The sequence below is a fragment of the Thamnophis sirtalis genome, unplaced genomic scaffold (genome assembly GCF_051295495.1).
Source record: "Thamnophis sirtalis isolate CommonGarterSnake01/CBP01778 unplaced genomic scaffold, rThaSir2_p1.2 scaffold_1, whole genome shotgun sequence".
NCBI classification, from domain to species: Eukaryota; Metazoa; Chordata; class Lepidosauria; order Squamata; family Natricidae; genus Thamnophis; species Thamnophis sirtalis.
Window position 1 is genome coordinate 115,508,678 of NW_028261381.1, and position 18,842 is coordinate 115,527,519.

General features: G+C 38.5%; 2 protein-coding genes across 3 annotated transcripts in view; one reads left to right on the forward strand and one right to left on the reverse strand.

The window, feature by feature from the left end:
• Positions 1 to 206: 206 nt before the first annotated feature.
• Positions 207 to 3,587, forward strand: SRP14 (signal recognition particle 14). The gene is made up of 5 exons (XM_014061113.2): positions 207 to 331; positions 1,146 to 1,218; positions 2,376 to 2,488; positions 3,108 to 3,140; positions 3,315 to 3,587. Exons 1-5 carry the CDS (start codon positions 308 to 310, stop codon positions 3,402 to 3,404), a joined length of 333 nt encoding a protein of 110 aa, XP_013916588.1. The 5' UTR covers positions 207 to 307; the 3' UTR covers positions 3,405 to 3,587.
• Positions 3,588 to 5,574: 1,987 nt separating this feature from the next.
• Positions 5,575 to 18,842, reverse strand: part of EIF2AK4 (eukaryotic translation initiation factor 2 alpha kinase 4) — a 51,806-nt gene continuing 38,538 nt past the window's right edge. For both annotated transcript variants that reach the window (XM_087722934.1, XM_087722926.1), the window contains 14 exons: positions 18,060 to 18,176; positions 16,165 to 16,230; positions 14,205 to 14,375; positions 13,065 to 13,199; positions 12,874 to 12,981; positions 12,320 to 12,448; positions 11,774 to 11,860; positions 10,891 to 11,003; positions 10,232 to 10,290; positions 9,766 to 9,863; positions 8,057 to 8,125; positions 7,256 to 7,300; positions 6,887 to 6,999; positions 5,575 to 5,871 (listed from right to left, as the gene is read on the reverse strand). In XM_087722934.1, the coding sequence (XP_087579060.1) occupies positions 5,814 to 5,871; positions 6,887 to 6,999; positions 7,256 to 7,300; positions 8,057 to 8,125; positions 9,766 to 9,863; positions 10,232 to 10,290; positions 10,891 to 11,003; positions 11,774 to 11,860; positions 12,320 to 12,448; positions 12,874 to 12,981; positions 13,065 to 13,199; positions 14,205 to 14,375; positions 16,165 to 16,230; positions 18,060 to 18,176 (1,368 nt within the window). In that variant the 3' untranslated portion in view covers positions 5,575 to 5,813. The remainder of the gene's footprint in view (positions 5,872 to 6,886; positions 7,000 to 7,255; positions 7,301 to 8,056; positions 8,126 to 9,765; positions 9,864 to 10,231; positions 10,291 to 10,890; positions 11,004 to 11,773; positions 11,861 to 12,319; positions 12,449 to 12,873; positions 12,982 to 13,064; positions 13,200 to 14,204; positions 14,376 to 16,164; positions 16,231 to 18,059; positions 18,177 to 18,842) is intronic.

Here is an 18,842-nt window from a genome sequence, read left to right on the forward strand (position 1 = left end):
ATGCCACCCGACAGACTTCAGCCTCCAATGCGTGCGCAGCGGAAAAGCCCTCAAAACCCACCCCGATGGAGGGACGTCTTCGCGGCTGACCCACGCAAGCAACCTCCGATTCAGAGAACAGTTCTGAGTGCAATTCCGCCTGGAGCCCTGCAGGGGGCAGCAGAGAGAAAGAAAGGGAGGTTCTTTCTAGAGTTTCCATCTCTCGTATCCTCGCTACTTCCACTTCCTGGCCGGGTGTCCGTCCGTTCGGCGGCGGTTGGGAGTGGGCTGCGTTTGCGTCAGCTGCCGTGAAGAAGCGCGCGGGGCGATGGTGCTGCTGGAGAGCGAGCAGGTACCGCGGCCTAACGCTCCGTCTCCGGGGGTGCCTATTAGGGAAGGGGCCGCTCTTTGAGTTCGCAAAGCCCGTTGCTGTGGGCGGAAATCCGACCTGACCCCTTTGCAGGGGTGGGTGGGGAGTGGAAGGTTGCTCTCCCGCAGTTCCTTGCTTTGTGGAGCAGAATAGGCAGCGGTGGGATGAGGGGGAAGATTAACAAAAAGAAGGTGGCAGTTCTAGGGGCCTTATCGCTCTTCTGCACCTGGTCTGCTCAAAATCTGTATTCGGACCCTAAGCAGCGCATAAAGCAATTGGACAGCCAGGGAGGGGTGCCCATCACTTCCCCCTTATAGTATTATGTCACTCTTGAAAGTTGTTAAACACCCCCCCCCCCGGCATTCGTTTGCATGTGGGCCGCTTAATGCACAGTGAATGCCAGACGCTCCAATCCATGGCGTCAGTTCTTTGCTACGTGCCACTTCGTTTTCTGGTGGCACCTGATTTGGCAACTGTCAACGTACTTGTTGAATACTCCTTGCCATGGCAAATTAATGATTACATATGGCTCATTTGAAGTAGTTTACACTACATTGCATCTTAAGAGTATTGGCTCTGATTAACGAGGTCTAGTAAGTTAGAATCTCTGATGGGGGAGTAAAGAACAATGAAAGTTGTAGTTTCAGTGCATATCTAGTTCCATTAACAGATTATAATGCTATGGTTTAATGGTCAAGGGCAGCGTTTTCAATATTGGGTGCAACTAATTGTTCACTAGCTTGAGAAAGAAAAATTCAAAATTTGTAACAATTAGATGTTTTGTTTGTTTTTGCAGTTCTTGACAGAGCTAACCAGGCTTTTTCAGAAATGCAGGACCACAGGCAGTGTCTATATAACGTTAAAGAAATGTAAGTATTACATTCCTGTTTGTCTCACATTGGCTTATCAATATTTTCTCATAACAAGTCACATGAAGATTCTGCCCTGCTGAGTAGTGGAACTGCAGTTCAGTTAGTAAATGGATAAGAACCAACTTCAGTAATCTCAGTAATAATATAGGAATTGATTACTTCAAACTTAATCTATGAAAACAACCTGATTTAGACCTGTACTGAGTCAGGGGTGTTTAATGCTTCTTAAGCATAGTTTTTCTTAATCTGAATATTTTCTGCTTGTTGGTTAGAAACGTCCAACTTTTTCCTGAGAGTTTTGACAGAGCTAGGTGATGGTGTGCACCCGTCATTGATAATAGCCTTTAGCTGGGAAATTCTGAGAGTAGAACTCCACACATGTTGCTATGATGGAGGAACACTGGAATAGTGAGTGGGAGAAAACTCCCCCCCCCCACACTTGAATCCTAAACATTATGAAAAGATAATAAATTTTCTTAAGAAAAATGTTATTTTTGGTCTTGTAGCATGGGAAGAAAAATGCTTCCAAGTGAGCAATCTGTAATGGTATTGCCACAACTGGGAAGTGAGTTGGTGGGTCCTTTTAAGAATTAAAGAACAGCTTCACGTGTGCTTAATATTGTGCAACCTTATTATTGTGCCCAGTTTAATATAATAACCAGCATTCTAACAAAATTATTTCCTTATGCTATGTTATGTTTATTATACTTGTATGCCGCCCTATTCCTGAGGGACTCAGGGCGGCTAACAAACAAGTGGGGAAGGGGGAAATACAAAAAACGAACAAGACAAAAACAAGATACAAGAAACAGATTAAAAGCTACACAATTATCGCAACAATTCAAGTGGGGCTGGGAACTCATCAGTCCCAGGCCTGCTGGAACAGCCAGGTCTTGACGGCTTTGCGGAAAGCCTGAAGGGTGGTGAGGGTCCGAATCTCCACGGGGAGATTGTTCCAGAGGGCTGGAGCAGCCATAGAGAAGGCTCTCCCCCTCCAATCTACACTTTTAGATTTCTAATATATGAAGCAGAATTAAAAAATGAAGAAATGTATTTTATTAAAATATTATCTTGCCATCTTTGGATGTTATGTAATTTAACTGGCTAGTTTTGCTAAATACGATATATAACTTTGATGCTTCTGTTTAATGTAGATGATGGTCGGACAAGACCAATTCCACGCAAGGGCCATCTTGAGAGTTTTGAGCCTGTAGACAACAAATGTCTTCTTAGAGCCACAGATGGGAAGAAAAAAATAAGCACAGTGGTAGGTGCTATTCTTTTATGAAAGGATGTTTTTTCACCATTGAATTTTTATTTAAGTGGGGGAGAAAGACTTTATATAAAATGGGTAATGAGGTTTTTTTATGTATTTCAAGATACAGGCTGACTTTTACCCTCAAGGTAGCTAATAACACTTTAAAATTAAATGTAGGCAATTACCAAAAACGGAGTAATCAAGTTCAAAGGAATTAAAAGGTCTAGAAAGAGAAATGCTTTCAACGCTTCCTAAAGCAGTATGAGCGGAGGATATACAGCTTATTCAGTAGATTAACCTGTGGAGTACCTATCTTTAAGAGGCATGGTTATTGACTAGTGAATTGTTCTTAATGAATAGTGATTAAGATCAATACAAAGAAAGTTGGGGTTGACTAGTCTTGTTAGATGGGTTGGACTGAGAAAATATGACTTACCCATATGACTTTCTACCTAAAGGAAACCTAGGATTCACTTTCCTGGTTTTTAGCCCATCACTTAACCAATGCACCAAAGCTAGTACATAAAGTATAAATTCTTATCTGAATTTTGTGATCAGCAGAACCAGCTGTTTTTGAATATATTGGTTCATCATCCCATAATTCTATCATGAAATTGATTTCTTATAGGTGAGTTCAAGGGAAGTTAACAAATTCCAGATGGTAAGTTTGTATCTATTCATTTAGACGTCAAATTTTTAATCAATTTTAATTTTTACACTGAATGCATGACTAACTAGAACCCTATAGAAATGTGTAGCTGCTTTCTCTCAGCAAATATTAGCAGTTTCCTGAAACTTGGGTTTTTTAAAAAAAATATCTTGTTTTTGATTGCAGGCATATTCAAATTTGATTAGAGCCAATATGGATGGTTTAAAGAAGAAAGACAAGAAAAGCAAAAACAAGAAAAGTAAAGCAACACAATGATATAAAAAACATTTCTCCAAAGGATGGACCCATGTTTTACCCCACATTTTTCTTTATGTAACCACTTACCTTTTGACTAATAACTGAATTTACCAACTAGTAATTGAAGAGTAAGCTTCTTGTACAGAGAATGCTCTCAGGATTGTGATACACAAAAATAAATATCTCTAATGCATAAATTTACACACCTGATTTGTTTCATATCTTTGACTTGTTTCAATAAGTGAATTACTGGAATATCTTTACTCAGAAAAATAATTTTGATGTAACTAGTATCTGAAAATTTTTTATAAGTAGAATGAAGGTTGAGAATGAATTTCAGTTCTGGCTTTGCTTTATTGTATTTCACTTGACCTTTAGTAAACTATATTTTCTCAGCAAGAAACAAGAGGATTATAATTAGAAATATGCATCTTATCATAGTTACATAAGTGAATTTGATCCATAGCTATAGATATTTTTCTTTCATTAAAAAATGTAGCTGTTTGACTGTATATTCCTGTACAGGTTTTTTTCAACTAAACAAAACTTGGCCATTAAAATATTGGGAAAATGTGATATTCAGGGAAACCTGGTCAGCTGAAGAGCCATTTTAAAGAACCTAACTGGTTAAGCAAACTCACATTCAGTTGACCCCTATGATCAATAGATTCAAATGATTGATGCTCCAATAGAAGTATCTTTATACTTAGTAATTCTGTAGTTTTATGTTAAATGTTGTATGAATAATGAACTAGCTTGTGCCTTTACACTGAATGGAGAAAAATCTCATCTAAAAGATTTTAGGCTGAAAGGTACAGTATTTAAAAGTCAATTTCTGAGATATCGGACCTACATATAATCAATCTAGGTAGTAAGCAAAGACAATCAAAATACAAGAAAAATTGTCAAAACTTCCACCGCATCTCTGCACTCACTGATCATCCAGTTCCAGTCCGCCATTAACCTTGTGGGCAGAGAGGAAGTAGTAGTGCCTGGGGGGGGGGGGGGAGTGAAAGTTAAGAAATGAAGGTGCCTCTCCCAGACAGCCTTTCAAAGTCAGAGAAGAATGCAGCTGCAAGCCAGCCAACCATAGGAGTGAACGATTCAAAAATATATTGGAAATTGATTGGACAATGAAGGGGCCCAGGATTGGGAAGTGCCCAAGGTTCAAATTGAGGCAGGACTGACAAAAATAGTTAAATAGCCAACCGGGAAGAGGAAGTTTTCCTTCTCAGATAGGCTTTTAAAAAGTAGGAATTCCATTTCATCTTTGTCATTGGCAAAAGAAACAAACCCCCCTGCCTAGAGGCAAGTCAGAGATCCAGGAAAAATACAGCAATCTTAGGACTAATTGTTTCTTTATGAAAAAATGATATGCAGTGCTGCCTTTCCTATACTTGGGTTTGCTTGTTCTGCTCTGTGTGTGTGTGTGTGTGTGTGTTTGTGCATATAACCGAAGGAAGAACAGCTGGGATTACCCCTTTTAGAAGTACTTATTTTTCTTTTCCTTCTTTCAGTTCTTATCTGATTTCCTTAATCTAGACATAATATCAATGATAACATTTTAAATGCTTAATGACTCAGCACTGTAATTCCTAGAAAAAAAATTACCTTAGCACCAGGTCATTTGATTAAGTTAAACCCCCCCCCCCCAAAAAAAAAAAATGCTGATAGGGGAAAGGTTGCCATTGTACTGATGTCAGAGTAATTTGGGCATGCTTGCATTCATGTGCAGGCATCCCTTTTACAAATGTACAAACTACAATATTCCCTTTTGGAGAAGCAGTGCTATGCAGAGTGCAGAAAAATGATAAGCCAAAAAAAATTAAAGACACAACTAAAATTAAACTTGACTAAAACCAGTTGTTTCACAAACTCCAGATTTACAAAAGCACAGTAACTACCTCCTGTCTAAGAAAAACAGGAGGTCCTAGAGAAGATCTTAGCTGATTCTACTGAAAAATATAGATATCCAAGTGTCTTAGCCTCTTCCTTATAAATTCCTTTCAGTTCACAAAGAGGGATGACTGGAGATTATTGCTTTTCTGCTTAGCCTTCTTTCCCAATTTCAAAAGATGGAAGGAGATTCATGGACTGAACAATGAAAATTGCAGTTACTTGACTTTTTCATAACCAAATGACACAATCTGTCAATTTTACTTTAAGCAAAAACAAGTACACCCTGAGGTACCAGAAGATTATTTTATTTTGAAAAATATATGTACAACATATTTTGAAAAGATTTACACCATTAAAGATGCCAACTATGGCACATGAGCTCAACGTAATACTTAGAAAGGTAGCGATTGTCCAAGGAATGGGGAATCAGCATGTTTTCTTTATATTAATGCAAGTTTTCTTTATATTAACATAATTGGAAGCACACATTTTGTCCCATTCATTATCCTGACTTTAATCTTGACATAACTAAAACAGGATTTTGAAGTAATCGTCTTTGTAACTGTAGAGAACAAGGATAGGCACTCTGAAAGAAATAAACAGGCAGAAAGTTGAGAGAACAATCAATTTTCATAAAAAATCCTATTGTATTTCAAATTTGTGTTAGGGTTACTCATCAGGAGATCAAATAAATTTGTCCAACAGCTATTGGACAAATTTATCTTTGTTCTACAAGATCTTCTATACCAATTGAAATCATAGTGCCATATCAGGGGTGGGTTCCTGCCAGTTCTAACCTCTTCTATAGAAGAGGTTCCACAAATCTACAGTGCCATTTAGAACCGGTTCCAGCTCCCTCCCCCCACTGGTTTGCACATCATCAAGATGAAGAACGAGAGGAGGAATTCTGGGAGTTGAAGTCCACAAGTCTTAAAGCTGTCAAGTTTGAACACCCCTGGGGTTTTTTCTAAAGGGTTAGGGGTGCAAGTGTTTTGTAATTTGACAGCTTTAAGACTTGTGTGCTTCAAATGCCAGAGTTTCTGAGCCAACCTTTTGGTTGCTAAGCAAGAGCGTTGTTAAGTGAGTTTCACCACATTTTACAAGTTGGCCACGCCCACCCAGTCACTTGGCTGCAAGCCACTCCCACCCAGTCACATGGCCAGCAAGCCACTCCCACAAAACAGGCCACACCTACAGAAGAGGTTCTAAAAAAATTTGAAACCCACCACTGTGCCATATGGTTCAGCACTTCACATTATAATGGTTCCAGACTGCAGTTCCTTTACTGAATCTCACACAGGGAGAATTTAGTGGCCTTTTAATACCAGAGTCTAATGTCAGTCTTTGATACTATAGAACTCTTACAGTGTTTATACTAGGAGTGTCAAACTGGCGGTGCGTGGGCCAGATGCGTCATGCACAGGCCATGCCCACCCAAACTCTGCGAATGGGAAAAATGTTGCAAGAATGTCACGTGAAGGCAACATGACACGGTGAGTTTGCCATTCGTGGTTTATAATAATCTAAAATCTACAAAATGATCTTCCAGATTCAACCTGAGAGTCTTATACCATATTGCTAGTATGCATAGGAATACTTACTTTTTTTCTATTTTGATGGTATAAATTTCATCACAAACTTGTTTAATATATCTTTGCTTCGGCAGTCGAGACATCAATTGTTTCACAGTTGTATAGAAAGCTTGGTCATCAAACTGAGAAGATGGAAAATATTCAAAGCAACATCAGTCTGAAACAGGGACTGTGAAAAAAATAATGCTGAGAACATCAGGATGCTTTTATTTTTATTTTTGGGGAGGATGTAAATATAGACTATAATCTTTGATTTCTTGGAAAAGCAATTTACAAAAATGTATATAATTAATGTTCAACTTTACTTAAGCTTTTTAAAAACTCAGTTTATTAATTAAATCCACCAGTAAAGGCCAGTAACTTAATTCCTAGCTTTACCTCTAATGATAAGAAGGGTATTATAGTTTCCTTTGGTAGATCAACCTGCAAAAAATAAACACTGAATCATTACGATGATATAAACTATGAGATAGAGTTAGTCCATGTTAAATTGGGTATTGAAGAAGGCTAGATCTACATCATCCAAATTTGGGACTGTTTACCAGCACAAAAATTAACTAGATTAAATAGCCTCAAGCTCTCATTTACTGCAAGAATGCTCTGTAGTCACACAGATTCACTCATTCATACCAGATTCTGATGACCAATAAATAAATTTTCAAACTCCAACCAGAAAAGAACTTGAAACTCTGACATTACAGGGGTTCTAAAAGAGATTTTGGATTCCCTTCAGAATAATTGGGTCCAGGCTTGGTTAAAAAATTAATAGTTCAATGAAGACCCTAATACTGTCACTCCTTTCTCACACTGAATGCTCCATATGCCCATTATTGCCTTTTGTTGCAGGCAAATTATAGCCAATTGTTTAAAGGTTTTGGAAAGTTTCAGAACAAAGAAAGTGATTTCAATGGATTCCAGATAAACAAACAGGAAATTTACCACCAATGAAGCAAATTGATTCCTGGAAATTATATCTGTATCTCCGATACAGCTTTAAATAGAGAGCTGTATGCAACAATACGGCTTTAAATTGAGAGCTGTATGCAACAATATTTCATTTTAATGCATGCCAATTAGTGTACTTTCAAAAAGACAATAAAGTTATTTTAAGTTCTAATTGCTGGTTTCTTATCCAGTTATTAGATTCAATTGGCTTGTAAAAAAAGCAAAGTAACTTACTGCTAAAATTTCAACTTCACTCAGTTTCAGCGGGAAATTAGTAAAGCAAGCTTGGAGTTTGGTTTGTACCTGGAAGTCACAATAGATTACAATAATTAACAAACCCTGACACCAACAGAAAGAGAATATTTTATTTTTACATTAAACAAATATAAAGGTTAGGTTAAAGGTTTATTGCATTTATATGCTGCCCTATTCCCGGAGGGACTCAGGGCAGCTAACAAACCTATTCCCGGAGGGACTCAGGGCGGCTAACAAACCCAGGGGAGGGGGGTAGTACACACAAGGTAACACAACAAACAAGATACAGAGAAAAGTTTAAAAACAATCAACAGTCACACAATTCGAGCGGGGAAGGGAACTCGTCAACCCCAGGCCTGCCGGAACAGCCAGGTTTTAACAGCTTTACGGAAAGCCTGAAGGGAGATGAGGGTCCGAATCTCCGTGGGGAGTTCGTTCCAGAGGGCCAGAGCAGCCACAGAGAAGGCCCTCTTCCGGGTGGTCGCCAATCGACATTGGCCTGTAGATGGAATCCGGAGGAGGCCTAATCTGTGGGATCTAATAGGTCTTTGGGAGGTAATTGGCAGCAGGCGGTCTCTCAAGTACCCAGGTCCAATACCATGAAGGGCTTTATAAGTAACGACTAGCACCTTGAAGCGTATCCGGAGACCAATAGGCAGCCAGTGCAGCTCGTGGAGGATAGGTGTAATGTGGGTGTACCAAGGTGCACCCACAATTGCTCGCACGGCTGCATTCTGGACAAGCTGAAGTCTCCGAATGCTCTTCAAGGGCTGCCCCATGTAGAGCACATTGCAGTAGTCCAGTCTTGAGGTCACAAGGGCATGAGTGACTGTTGCGAGTGCCTCCCGGTTCAGGTACCTGTTATACCTGTTAACTGTTCTTAATGCAAAAGTGACATGCAGGGATTTATCTTCACATTTACTGAGATAAACAGAGGGAGAAGGGGGTGCACTCTCAATTCCATTTTTGAAATCCCTATACTCATGGATTTCTTGCTTTCCATCTCCTTTTCCAGCTTAATGAGGGAAAGCCACACCTGGTCTTTCTCCAATATATCCTCCTGGAGTGATTTCTTACAGTGGCCGCCTTATTCCTGGATTTAACTAAGAAATCTCTTTTGAAAGCTACAGCAAAAAGCAGTATATTTTTCTTTCCCAAAAAGAAAATCAATTCCAGGTTCTCTTCTTTAATCCAATTGTCCCCTGCACCTCCCAACCCAACTCCTGATCCTGTAATCTTCCAACTGTCTTAGAGAAATTCTTACTTAAAATCAATGAAGGAAAAGTGCTAGAAAGAAAACTTAACTTGCTTGAGGAAGGAAAAACCATTTGACTAGGAAGAGAAGCAACTATGAGAAGGAAACATTAAGAAATGCATCATGTGTCTGTGTCATTTAATCTCTCTCTCTACAAATAATAGGCCTGGAGTTAAACAAAAATTTTGTAGAGCAAAGTTTCCTGACTCAATCTTTGGAATTCAAGATAAAATCTGACTCATATCCTAAAGTGTCACTAGCAGAAAGGGTACAAAATAATGAAAAATAATGAACCAAAGGAACCAGAATTCTGCTTGCCTATTTACTATTTCTTACATTTCTTTCTACTTCTACATCATCTTTGTGGTATAGTTTCAAAGTTTCAAGTCATATTGCAATATTATTATTGAGAGAAGAAATACATCTATAATACCTGAGCTTCATAACGTCGTCTGGCACTTGCTGACAACTTTTCTGGTGGAAAAATGTATACATTTGGTATTACTGCCATTCCATGTGGTTCAGACAAACCTGAAATGCAGAATGATTTAGTTAAAAATTCCACTATTTCTTATAGGTGCACACTGGAACTGAGACTATAAAGAATTTTGTTTGAAAATCTGTCTATACACTCATTTAGATTTTCGTTGCTGGACCAAATACAAGTATTGTAAAGGTTTGTTGTTATTATTATTCCTTTCCTTTTAAACTACCCCACATATCTTGTATGATTAAAGGCCTTATATGAATACTAATAAAAATAAAACAGTTATACATTCATTTATTTCCTTTATTCTATTTAACTACCTTGGAGGAGGACTGCTTTCCCAGTTTAATCTCCATCTCTGCTACATAAATACCAAGATCTCTGGAAATACAACACACTAGTCATTACATACCTGAATTACTGGAAAATGATCCTTTCAGATTTTGTGTTGTGACATTATCACAAATTTCTCTAAAATAGGATTCAAAAATCAAAATGTGTTATTCAGTACTGTTTTCAAAGCAACAGGTTAGGACAGAAATCGATATTTTATTAATAATTGAAAGCATTTGTACATTTATTTGTAAATAAATGCTTAAATAAAAGAACTACTAGATTCTGGAAAAATATAATAAACAGATTACTTTTCATCATATATTAATTCAGTATCTTTGTAACATTCACAGAGTTAAATCCAGACTTAATCCTTTGTGGGATCAGGTCATTTTTCAGCATTTTCCAGCCCTAATACCAAATTGTTTCAAAAGACCTCTCAAACCTTCTACTTTAGGGAAGTCTCGAACTAATTCAGTGCATATTACAAATAAATAATTTGAATTCCATCCAATATTTACACAGGGAAGCTCCCCCTCCCCCAAGCCTACAGCCCCAACTTCTATAACATTTCAGTTTAAGACATATTACAATAAAGCAAAATCACTGTATGATGCATTGTTTATAGTCTTTGAGGTGAATAACTGCAAAACCTGCATCACAACCACTTTGTTTATGGTGTATCATTTTCCTGCTGCAAGTAATTCTTATTTTTCAAGTTATGGTACTTGTTGCTACCTGCTATTTCTTTCATCATAGAATTTGGTCCTCAGTTTCTGAGCCAGATGGTCCACTACATCAGACTCCAAGATTCTTTTTTCTGTCTGCCTTTCCCTTTCAAATGATTTTATCTGCAAAATAGCCCCACAAAGTGTTTTAGTCTTTATAAATCTGCTAAATCTAAATAATGAATTATCAGATTTAAATCAGAAATGGATGAGATGCAAGTAAATGATTCCTTAAAAAAAACAGCAGCCTTAAGGATTAAGCCAACGATTTTTTTCCTGCAAACTCCATTCCCCTTTCACTCCTCTTTTATTTCCTCTGAGGGTCAGCATTCATCGTCCACCTGTGGTCTTACTCCCAAGTTGACCCGTTCTTTAGCTGTTCCCTTTTTCTGGCAACTCTGCATGCGCACACTGGGAACAGGCTCCAGCTGTTTGTCTGCCTCACTGATGTCTGCCTCTGAAGGCAGCTGATAACTGGCATATGGCTCTGGGCCCCTCTCTGCCTCCGACACAGAGCCCTCATCAGAGCCTTCCCCAGACTCCAGGGTTGGCCCGTGTTCCTCCCCAACCTCCCCAACCTCCTCACTGTCTGAATCTGTTGCCAGCTCAGCTAGCGGGCTACAACAATATCTTCTCTAGCTATATTCATAAAAAACTTTCAAATAGGCATGAAAGCTTGCTGGGTGACTTTGGGCCAGTCACTCTTTCTCAGCCTAACTTGCCTCAAAGGATTTATGTTATAGGGGAAATAGGAGGAGGAAGGAGAATTAGGCACGATCTCCTTCGGTTATTCATAAAAATAAAAGTGGCATAAAATTCTAGTAAATAAATAAATGTACTGAGTGGACAGAGAGAAGAAAGGAAGTATGGTATGATGCCACCATCATATTTACCTTAACATGATTTCCTTCTTTATCATAAATGAGGGCCACATAGGTGATTCCAGAACATCTGCAATACTCCTGTAATTCTTCCTGGGACTAGCACATTGAAAAAAAGGAACAAAATTACTCTTAAATAGCTGAAAATGTTTTCAGCTGGCAGAATGCTACAGGAGGCACTCTGCCCCACCCCTCCCTTCCACTGAACTACAATGCTGATCTGGCCCTCGAAGAAATCCAGGTTGACACTCCAGTTCTAGAGCAAGTACTCAGAGCTATGGTCAGCTTGTAGGATGCCATACTTTAAAAAAAAAACCTTACAAAATTCCCACCACCTTGTAATAATAGACCGAACTGTGATTGGTGGTTTTCAAAGGTAAAGACAAGAAGTTCACAAGTGAATTTTCTGGTAGTTAAAATTTTTCCTCCTTTAGTGATAACCCCAAATCTTATTTAACTTATCTTTGCTTATTGTTCTATATCAGATGAGCTTAGAAAAAGGAACAGCTATATGCAACAGAAACAATGCTAATTAACATGTAATAAATGACAACTTACCTGAGACCAGTCATACATAATTTCAGCTGCAATTCCTGCAGCCCAGAGCTTCTGAACAACGTTTATGGCTCTTTCCATAGATTTTTGGCCAACACTAACAACTAACAAATCACAGGAGCTCACTGTAAACTGGAAGAAAAGAGAAATGGAAACCAGAGTATTACTTAATTGAATGGATTGTTCTGAAATCACTTAAACTAGAAAGGCAGGCAATGTTATTCTAAAGTTAAGATATTCTTGGTCGCTTAACACGATTCATATTACAATTATGATGTTTTGGGGGATACAAGGGACACCCCACCCCCCCACTCCCAACATCTTGGTTCTTCTGCAGAGATATATTAAGCAGTTTGAAATTACCATATCCTGGACTGTCCTCTTTTATTTGTAATTACAATTAGGTACAATTATCTACAATTAGGTAATGGAAATAGTAATGCCAATTTGAAACTGTGCTATCTCATTTTCATTATTTAGATTGCTTGAGAAAGATCTATATTTCCTACCCTTTATGGAGTCTACCTGAAATATGCAAAGTAGAAAAACAAACATACTGGCTCTTCCATATTCAAAACTGTGGAACTTATTCTGTCCACAGCTATGCTGACTCCAACAGCTGAAGGAACAAGACCAACTGCCTCTGGACCTCTGAATTGTGAAATCTGCAGAAACCAGAAAAGGAAACACGCTAGAAAATGATCAGAGACTTTTCTTGTACCTAATAGGACAAATTTGTAATGCTTACCATATGATCATATCTACCTCCAGCAGCAAGAATGTCAGTAACTGTTCTTTGTCTCCGTTTAATGTATGCAATAAACTGAAATATAATTCCATTGTGCTGCTGTATTTTATAAACCAAGCCCAAATTTATGGATATCTGCAAGAGAAAATTTTTATTTCATCATTTTAATCACACCTCAGACGTGGCCAAGCCTCAAGCTACATGTGAGCCTCCTGAAATTCCTAGAGTGAGCTAAGCTAATTTTTTTGGATACACCATTTGTTTTTCTGCAGGTTTAGGCACCAATGCAGAGGTTGTGGCTACCATCTTGACTTTTTTGACTGCCCCGCTCCTGTGAGGTAAACTAGTGACATCTCCTTTGCAATGATATATTTACTGACCCTTAAATAGAATCAAATAATATAGTTAAATCTGGAATTTGCTTATTTTTTGAAAAATATCCCAAGCTTCCAAACTTATACTACGTAAAATTTTACACCCAGGTCCCTCTTCCTCTATGATGTTTGAATATTCTTTTATACAGTTGGCTGACTTAAAGCCCTGTAAGAAATGCTAATTGTTCTGACCCGCTCCTCCGTCCAGTAACGAATGCCGAGACAAGCTTAACTGGAATGTACTTTATTAGCAAGAAACCAAAACTTCGTGGCTGAAAGCCAAGCATAACAAACATAAGGACCTTGGCAGCAACTCAGACAAGCCTTGGCAGCAATCCAGCCTGCCAAGCTAGTTACAAAAGTTCTCCAACTTTTAGCCAATGCGTTGACTTCTGCAAGAGAGGCGTGTGCACAACCAGTCTTTTTATAGTCTGGAGAGGAGCCTAATGACCACCAGCTGAGTGCAATTACCTCCTGTACTTGCGCAACTGTTCCTGATGCCTATTAGTGCCGGGCATCCAGGAACAACTCACTACTGGCATCCGGATCACTCTCCCTTGTCTCCTCCCCACTGGTCCAAGGCTCAGGTGCCTCCTGGTGGCCAACCAGCCTCTCTGCGCCCTGCTCGGAGTCGGAACCCTGTCCAGGGTCCTCCACATCCTCCAGAGCCGACTCATAGGGCCCCTCGCTGTCGGAGTCTGCTGGCAGCTCCAACGGCTCCTGCTGGGCCACAACAGCTAATTATACAATCCACTGTTTTACAAACCTGGAATTTTATGCCAAGTTTTTTTAACAGACCCACTGTTTCCTCCAGGTCTTTCATGCCAAGTTTCACTAATGAGGCAACTCCTGTCTTTTGCTTCACCATAGTATTCAACAACGGGGTTAGATCTTGCAGCTCCCCTTTTTGCTCAATAAATCTGTAAAGTCGAACAAGCTGAAAAGACACATAAATATGAATGGGTGCATGCTGGAGTTCTGAACTAAAAGTGCAAAAGCCAACTTTTTGTGTTATTTAACTACTAAGTATTAATTATTTGACTTCAGTTTTTTTTTAAAAAACTGTGAAATATAGAGGTAGTCCTTGATTTACAACAGTTCATTTAGTGACCAAAGTTACAATGGCACAAAAAAAAGTGATGTATGACCATTTTTTACACTGATGACAGTTGTAGCATCCCCATGGTCATGTGTTCAAAATTCAGATGCTTGGCAACTGACTTATACTTATGACAGTTGCAGTCTCCTGGACTGCATATGATCACCTTTTGCAATCTTCTGATGAGCATTGGGTTTAGTAGTTAACTAGATAACCCATGATTTGTTGGCCATTCTTTCAATGGGGAAGCCAGATTCACTTAACAACTGTGGGCAGAAAGGTCATAAAAGGAGGAAAAATTCACCTAACAAATGTCTCACTCAGGAACAGAAATTTTGGGCTCAATTGTGGTTGAGGACTACTGGGTAATTCAAAGAAAACCATTGGAAAGACTTTTCTTTGCTCTTCACCTCTTTATTGTAAAATAGCTGGCAGGAGAGGAGGTGATGAGGTGAGACAATAAATTTGTAAAATAAGCGGGTACACAATCTTCTACTAATTTAAAGAACTACTTGATTTATTTGTTCCCACAAAATAGCTATGAATTCTATCTGCACTCTGCCCATTAATCCATCTCAGTTGAGACATCAGAAGTCCTGTGCCTCATCTGACGATGGAGAAAAAGAAAAAGTTAACTATGTTTTCAGACAAATAGAAATATTTGGCCAATTTAACCTTTTGATAGTTTGTGTGGAAGACCAAAAAAATATGAAAACATTGGGTTTAGTAATTAACTAGATAACCCATGATTTGTTAGGCCCATGATGGTGAACCTATGGCACTTGTGCCACAGGTGCATGCAGAGCCCTTTCTAAGGACATGCCAGCCATCGCTCCAGCCCAGCTCTGCTGCGCATGTGTTTGCCTCCCATTGGCCAGTTGGTCTTTGGGTCTCTGCCGCGCATGTGCAGTGGGTGGGGCACATGTGCAGGGGACACTCACATTGCATTGTGGGAGTTTGCACCCCATTTGGGGCCTGGAAAGCCTCCTGCACCAACCTGGAAGCAAAAAATGGGCGAGGGGGGGTGCAGGGTGCCTGCGCAGGGGTCAATCGCATTGCATTTGGGAGGGGGGGTTCACATTGGGCATGCTTTGGGCATGGCACAAAAAGGTTAGCTATCACTGTGTTAGGCCATTCTTTCAGAAGTATTTCTTTACTAGATTCCTTGATGCTCTTAGACAGAACTTCTAATATAACTGCCTTCACTGGAAATGGTGGGATACTTCAGAGATGTATCTGGGCCTTGAAAGTAGTCCAGGTTGAATTGAATTATAACACAATCGATCATCAGCATAGGAAATGTTGTATGACATTTTGTATCTTGTCATAAAGCGTTTTATGATAATTTTAATGTTTACAATTATAAAATGTTTCACAAAACTCATCAAATTTGAATTTCATGAGAGACATGGCCCTCAGATTTTGGACACATTCTGTAAGATAGTCCATTTGAGGTACCTTGGTTTAAAAATTGTTACCCTATTATGCACCATTTTGCCCACTTAAAGGTTACGGGAATGAGAGTTTCAGTAGTGTATGGACTAATCAAAGAGAGATTGCAAGACTGATGAATGGGACTTAAACAATGTATAAATGAAACAATAAAATTAAATTTCAAATTACTTACATTGTTTGCTGAAAGGGAAAGATTGCAGAACTTGGCTTCTACTTCTCTTTTAGTTAGCTTTTCAGTCTGCAGTAACACAAATAATTGTAACAGGTTCATTGATATTTCTTTATTCTTGATTTTTTAAAAAAATCCTGCAAATGTTAAAAGTGGTTTCCATTCTAACACATACGGTACCTGTTCACGAATTGCAGGCTAATCATTAGTGAAATTATAGGTAAATATGATTAATGCTACTAATTACCCTAAATTAGATTTCATGTAAGATCTCCCAACTTTATCTTGACCTTGGAGGAATGTCAAAATAAAACCTCCACTTGATACTATTTGTCAACTATCATGCCACTTTAAAAATGAATGCATAACTATTCATATGAGAATGAGTGCATGTTTAAGCATTCATTGCAATGAAAGAGACAAATGCAAGCAACCTATGGCTGAGTCTGCTTAGCAGTGAACATATCAAGATCTAGGAATCCCCAAGAACAGTACTTTCTACAGGGCCAAACACAGTTCTGGGTGCATCACGCTACTTCTGGTTCTTCTTTTATTCCCCCCTGCATCCTCCACTATATCTATTATTCTTTCTGGCACCAATTTCACATTATAAGATGGTTAAATTGACATGTCTTTCCGTCCCTTTCCTTTAATTCTTAAAGATTTTGAAAGCTACAGAAAAAAAAAAGATGTCACATGCAATATTTCCATTTCTCCTGTAGTGAAGAAAAAGGTAAACAGAGGGCCTCTACTCTTTTTAACTCTATGTTAAAATCATACAACACAAGCATCCAACGTATGGAATTGAATCTCCAGCCATTGCCAAGTTTAGCAGCACCATAGCTTTTTAGTAGGCTCATGACAAGTAGAATGATTGCACCATTGCCTACTTGCAATAGAAATATTTTACTCCGTATCCAACAGGGCTGTTTTGATGTAACTTGAAATATTTCTCTTAGAAAGTCCCAGGAAACAATGGATGCATGATCCAGATTTTTCAAGTTTGCCCTTCATTCATTTCCACTTTTTTGTTTTGCTTTGCTTTTTATTCCCTTCCTACAATTCCCTTCACTTAGCTACAAAAATCTAAACAAGCAACAGATGGCGTAAAAGAGCAGGACGTTTCTGTATCTCTCTGTTGTCATTTAATTGGTATCCATTTTTTTCAGTCCAGTTGTAGGACGGGACTTGGAGACAGTCAAAGTGCATGCAGGAATAAGACCAACTTGGCTGTTTGTTCAAAGAGTCTATGTAGTGGTGAGGCTGAAGATATGGGCAAGGAAGAGGTAGGTAAGGCAAAACAAATACTGCAGCTGCAGCCTGATGTAACTTTCCAAGCATGTTCCCTTTATTTACAGAGAAGTTAATGTTGCCATGACCTGCTAGTTAAAAAAAAGTCTGTGTATGTATGGGGAATAAAATAGAAAATGTTGTCCATCTAGGTGAGATAAAGTGTATGTGTATTTGGAAGGACAGTATATATTTCATTACTGAGCATTCGTTTTTTACTCTTGTAGAGGCTTTTTAGTGTGTTTCATTGTAAAAGAAATAGATCTTTGCTCTCTTTTTCTGGTCATTGTGCTTCTAAAGCAGGGGTGTCAAACTGGCAGCCTGTGGGCTGGATGCGTCATGTGCAGGCCACACCTACCCCAGCTCCGCGAAGGGAAAAAACATCACAAGACATCACATGTTGGCAACATAACGCCGCAAGCTTGACTCCCATGTTCTAAAGGGTATTTTAATGGCCACACATTTTTTCCTCTTTTTTATGAGGTTAATGAACAGCTACTCTTCCTGTTCTGTTTAAACATCCTTCCTTCGTTGACAAAGGTACCCTGTCGGCCCATCCTGTAATCCACAACATAAAAATGCAATTCAAGAACAACATAATGCCTTACCACAGCGTCGTACAGGATTGTGTAAACTTGATTGAGCTTATCTTCAGTGATCCCACAATGCAGAAGGATTGCTTTCAGCAAGGCAGTGTGATTTAAGTAGATACTATAATTTCTTTCCTAAAACACAAATGCATTTCAGTTGCATTTCCATTACTTTTTAATGACAATGAAACTTAAATGTTAGTATCCAGTATTTCTTCTTCTATCCCACCTCTTTTGTGTTATATCACTACTGAGACTACCTACACTGAGAGAATGTTACTTGACAATGAATTTAATTCATAAATGAAGAATCTGAAGACCCATGAATCCACAGAGGCTCTTCTGGAATACAAGCTTCCCTCTCAACAATATTCTGGGATAACACAAAGCTTCTGAATTGGATTTCATTAATGTATTATATTTAATTCAATTTAACGGAATTTAATCAATGAATGAGATTTAATCCAATTGCACTGGATTTCATTAATGAAAAATATCCTTATGGCCAGATAAGAGTTATTAAGTCAAGCATCTCCTATATCAATAATTATAAGTCACCAATAAATCACTACTTTTTGGAGTAATATTGTATATTATATTATAGCAATATTGAGGCCTTTATTATACAATTATAGCACTCACTTTTTACTAGTCACATCAATGTATTTTCTTTATTATTTTATTTTTGTTTAAACTTCCTTTTTATTTCTTCATTTTTGTTTATACTTGTGAGCCACCTTCAGTAGTCCCATGGTGAGACAAGTGGCAAATAAATTTAATAATAGGAATGATGATTTGTTT

Bases quoted from the DNA above. Each gene is read 5' to 3' on its own strand.
- SRP14 (XM_014061113.2), top strand. From the start codon at position 308: ATGGTGCTGCTGGAGAGCGAGCAG. The intron at 1,219-2,375 runs GTAAGTATTACA...TGTTTAATGTAG, and splicing joins CTATATAACGTTAAAGAAAT to ATGATGGTCGGACAAGACCA. The intron at 2,489-3,107 runs GTAGGTGCTATT...GATTTCTTATAG, and splicing joins AGAAAAAAATAAGCACAGTG to GTGAGTTCAAGGGAAGTTAA.